General features: G+C 26.7%; 1 protein-coding gene across 1 annotated transcript; it reads left to right on the top strand.

Moving 5' to 3' along the window:
* The first annotated feature begins 618 nt into the window (after window positions 1–618).
* Window positions 619–1,365, top strand: LOC105133998 (uncharacterized). Its single transcript, XM_011038216.1, has one exon. It carries the CDS (start codon window positions 745–747, stop codon window positions 1,120–1,122), a length of 378 nt encoding a protein of 125 aa, XP_011036518.1. The 5' UTR covers window positions 619–744; the 3' UTR covers window positions 1,123–1,365.
* The last annotated feature ends 3,399 nt before the right edge of the window (window positions 1,366–4,764 follow it).

Raw genomic sequence — 4,764 nt, 5'->3', positions numbered from 1 at the left:
TATAATAGCCTCTCCAACGAGGACGAATTGCTCCTAGGAACAACCCACTTTAAAAGCATACTGGGTTGGTATCATTCTTGTGAACTTGTTATTCTCCTGAGAAAAAGCTGAAAACTACGATTTCGAACAGATACAGAGCACGAATAAATTCACTAATTTTCCATTGCTCGAAACAGAGCAGATGAAGTAAATTCCAAATATTTTAGCCATTTTTTTTTTTAAAATTAGAATAACCCGAGTTTTTAAGCAATACGAGCCATATACATCATTCCAGTCAGGTCAGAATTGATAATCTTGATTGAAATTGAGAACGTGGTTAAGAAACAATCTAATTCATGTATTCATCACTCACGAAATTTCAAAGCAAAAAAAGATGCATGCACTAAGAGCATTTTATATATATATATATAAAGTGATAGAAAAGGAGAGGAAAACAAAGATAATTTCTCAACCAAAAGCACCCACCAAAGGCCAAAACAAAGGAGCAAGTGGTTTTGCATCTTGCAAATATTTCTCTTTCTTAGCTGGTATGTATCAAACAGTGGGCCATGGACGTAGAAGCGCTCTCCTCTTCTCTCTCCTCCAGCACCCTTCTCTTATATAGGAGGAACCTTCCCTTCTCTTTCTCCTCGCCACTTCCTCCGCTTCTTTTTGAAAAAACAAAACACCCTTCATTCTTTCTCTCCAAAATTCTCTGCCTTTCTATTTCTTCACACACGAAGAAAAGCAAAGACACAGATATAAATGGCAAAGACTTCCAAGTTGACAAAGCTCAAGTCTGCCATAAAGAGGTTGCCATCTTTCACCAAGATAGGCCGCACAAATAGCTCCATTGCTGCTGCTGACAACGATCATATCGATGGCAAGATTTCAAAGGAACTTCACCCAGTCTATGTTGGAAAGTCAAGGAGGAGATATCTTTTAAGCGCCGATGTCATCCGTCACCCTCTTTTTCAAGGGCTAATAGACAGGTCAGGCGCTGGTTTTGGTGATGAGGATAATCAGGCAGTTGTTGTTGCTTGCGAGGTTGTCTTGTTTGAGCACCTGCTGTGGATGATTGAGAGTGGTGGCTCTCAGTTGGGGTCCATGGAGGAGCTTGCTGAATTCTATTACACTTGCTGATGGTGATGGTAAAAGTTTTCTGTAGCTAATAAACCATATTAGAGGCAGGCAAACGAAAATAATGAAGTACCGTACTAGTTTAACTTCATTGTGAGGATTAACCAATTTGTTTAATGCTGAATTATGTTGTTAAACAAGTTGATTAGCTAGGGTTCTTTATTTTTTACTATTATAAGTAACTTGTTAGGATTGTTTACTTATTATGTTAAATCAAAATTATCATGTATATGCACATTTTCCTAATTGCATCTGTGATGAGTTTTATATATACATACATACACACACATACATAGAAAGGTCTTAGATCATTAATTCAAGTGCTTATCTCCTTGTGCTTCGATAAGGCCCAAATCAAATCCCTCTCTAGTAATTCTATTTTTATGATTGAATGCATCGTAATATATATTATTATTTTTTTTATAATGTAGTTGAAATTGTATTTTTTTTATTTTAAATTTAATTTTTTTAAAAAATTAATTTTTTTATATTTTTAAATCATTTTAATATATTCATATTAAAAATAATTTTTAAAAAATAAAAAAATTTATTTTAATATATTTTTATAAAAATCACTTTAAAACACAAAAACTACTACACTCTCAAATACACTCATACAAATTAAAATTAATATTAAAGACATGACTTAAATTAAACATTTTCTTTAATTAAGAAACTAGATGAGTTCTTAAAAAATGATTTTTTCTTTGAAAAACACACAAACATAGTAACAAAATATGAGTGAAAAAAAAAATCTCAGTAATATGATTATGCGAAATAGATTAAAAAAAATCTTCATTTAATTTTATAATTATTAAAAATTTTAATTAATTTTCAAAGATTTTTTAATTTAGAATTCATTATATTAAAAAAAAATCACCTTAAAATATCTCATCTAAAATAAAATATATTATTATTTAATTTTAATGATATAAACACATGTTCTGCATAAACTAAATATATGTATGTTTATTAAAAGTAAAATTTTTTAAGATAATGATTTGGGATTCTGGCTTAACAAGAAAGCCTACTCCTTACCTTTTGGATTATGAGGGCAAAATTTAAAATAATAATTAAAAAAAACTTGAGTTTTAATTTTTTTCCTAATTATCTAGCTATAAATTAATATTTTACCAAGAATAACCATCATAACTAACTATAAATATTTCAACCATTTAATATAAATAAACACAAATTCATTTAAATCAACGTCAACATAAACATACATTTACAATTTGAAATTTAACAAAAAAAAAAATCAAAAACATTATTTGAACAATAAATAGATTATATATGGGATCAAAATTGAACTTTATAGGCAATCAGAATCAGTGGAAATGGAAAGAAAATTACTGAAAACCATGAACCCCGATGCTTGTACTTTTAACGCATCGTTCAATGCACCATCAACTCAAGGAGGCAAGTAAACCATGCAACCCCCCCCCCTTTTTTTTTTTTTCTTTTGTTATTTCACTTTCTATTTTTTTTCAAGTAAACCATGCAACCACCTCCCTTTTTTCTTTTCTTTTTTCTTTTGTTATTTCACTTTCTATTTTTTTTCTTTTTTATTATCATTATGATAAAAATTAAATTGGATCTAAAAACTAATTTTGAAAAACACACAACAAAATTAAGGATAAGAAACGGGTTATGGAAACATTATATAGTTTTTTTAAAAAAATAAATAGAACTGCTAAATAATTTAATTAAGATCTATCCAAGTTGAGAGCTAAAATTGTTATAATAAAATAACAAAATAATTGAGGTTAGTTAATTTTAATATATTTAATATTAATAAATATGTAATTAAATTTTTGAAATTTTGGAAGGATGGATTTGGAATTTGAGATTGTGATCTATGGATGTGACAGTAGCGAGGATCTTTCCACTTTATTGGTTCCCCTCCCCACTCCTTTTGCACCTATGGATGGAAACAAGTATCTTTAAGATTTCTCATTTATCTTTTGTGTTTTAGAATCATTTTCATAATGTAAATTTACCATTTTCTACAATACCAGCCGGATCTTTTCTTTCTTTCTTTTTAATGGAAAAGGAAACATCTAGATATTTTCAATGTTTTTCTAGAAAAAAAATTAAATTATATAAAAATTAATATAATATAACTTGATTTATTTAACATAATTTAACTAAAAAAATATATCAAAAATTAAAAAAAAATACTATTACAATAAATAATATTTTGCGAGTAGGTGTATTGTACAAGTATCATCTTTTTTTGTTTTTTTAATTGGTTTATTCATCCACACTCATTGTGGGTTAAACTATTTAAAAAAATAAAAAATTGAAGAAATTGAAGAAATTTTTTTTAACATTATCATTAAACCCGACACACCAAATAATTAATAATAATATGGTTTGGGTTTTTAAAAAAATAAAAATGGCTAAAAACACTATAAAAAGCAAATGAAAAACAATTAATCCTATAAAAATCAAATAAAATATGTCATGAAGAACAATTCAAAATAAATTAAATATTTTAAAAAAATTTGCATTGCATCTTTTTTAAAAAACAATTGACATGACAATATTTTTGATCGACCAAGGTTTCACAGCTTAACTTATAAAGCTGTGATTCTAGTCATGAAATCCAACAAGTTTATTTTAAAAAAAAAAATTATTTACCTAATTATAGGATAAAAAATAGGATTTTTTTATTTTTAAAAAGATAAAGAATGAAGATGGAAGAAAAAAAACAAAGGAATAGAAAATCTACAAAATGACCTAGAACAATATTGACATGGATGACATAATGAAGTAGCCTAGGACAACCCAAGTTAACATGCTACACCTAAAATCTAGATCATAAGATCATGATAATCATGCAAAAATTAAATTTTAACAAATTAATACCACATATATATAAATACATTACAAAGACAAATTCAAAATAAAGTAAATGCTTAAAAAAAAACTCAGCAAAACATATATTTTAAAACATATATTTACAAAATAAAATATTAAATCGACTTGAACTTTGCGGATTAATCCATCAAACCTATAATCTAAGTTATAGATTCAACTATATATTATGATTTTTTTATTAAATTTATTTTTTATCTAAATATAAAATATTTTAAAAAAAATAACAAGAAAATACTAAAAGAAGTCTAGACTCATGGGTTTGGCTTTCTAGCCAAACCCATATACGAGAGCCTTGTTTTATATTTTTTATTTTTTTAAAAATAAACCGATGTGCTGTATGCAAAATCTGGAAGTTAGATGGTAGCCAAATCAGTCATTCTGCTTTTTTCCCCACTAAAAACTCTATTTCAACTTGTTTATGAATCAAAACATCTCAAAAACACCATAAATATCTTGATAAATATATTTATAGTTTTAAAGAACATAAAAAATACCTCACAAATCCGAAATAAAACCAAGTCTCTAAATCTTTTCACTGGAAGATATACTTTCTTAGGAAAGAGAAACAATAACATCTATGTGAAATTCTCCTTATCAAATGAATATCAAAATTAACTATTTTGATAATTAAAATCGGTATTAGTGATGATTTTTTTTTAAAATGGAATATAATGACCCTCTATCTCCTCACAATAAAAAAAAACTAAAAAATAAGAGAAATAAAATTTGGTGCAAAAATCACATTTATAACAACTAAAAAGA

The sequence above is a fragment of the Populus euphratica genome, unplaced genomic scaffold, assembly GCF_000495115.2.
Source record: "Populus euphratica unplaced genomic scaffold, PopEup_1.0 scaffold38.1, whole genome shotgun sequence".
Lineage (NCBI taxonomy): Eukaryota > Viridiplantae > Streptophyta > Magnoliopsida > Malpighiales > Salicaceae > Populus > Populus euphratica.
This window is presented reverse-complemented; position numbering and strand designations above follow the sequence as displayed.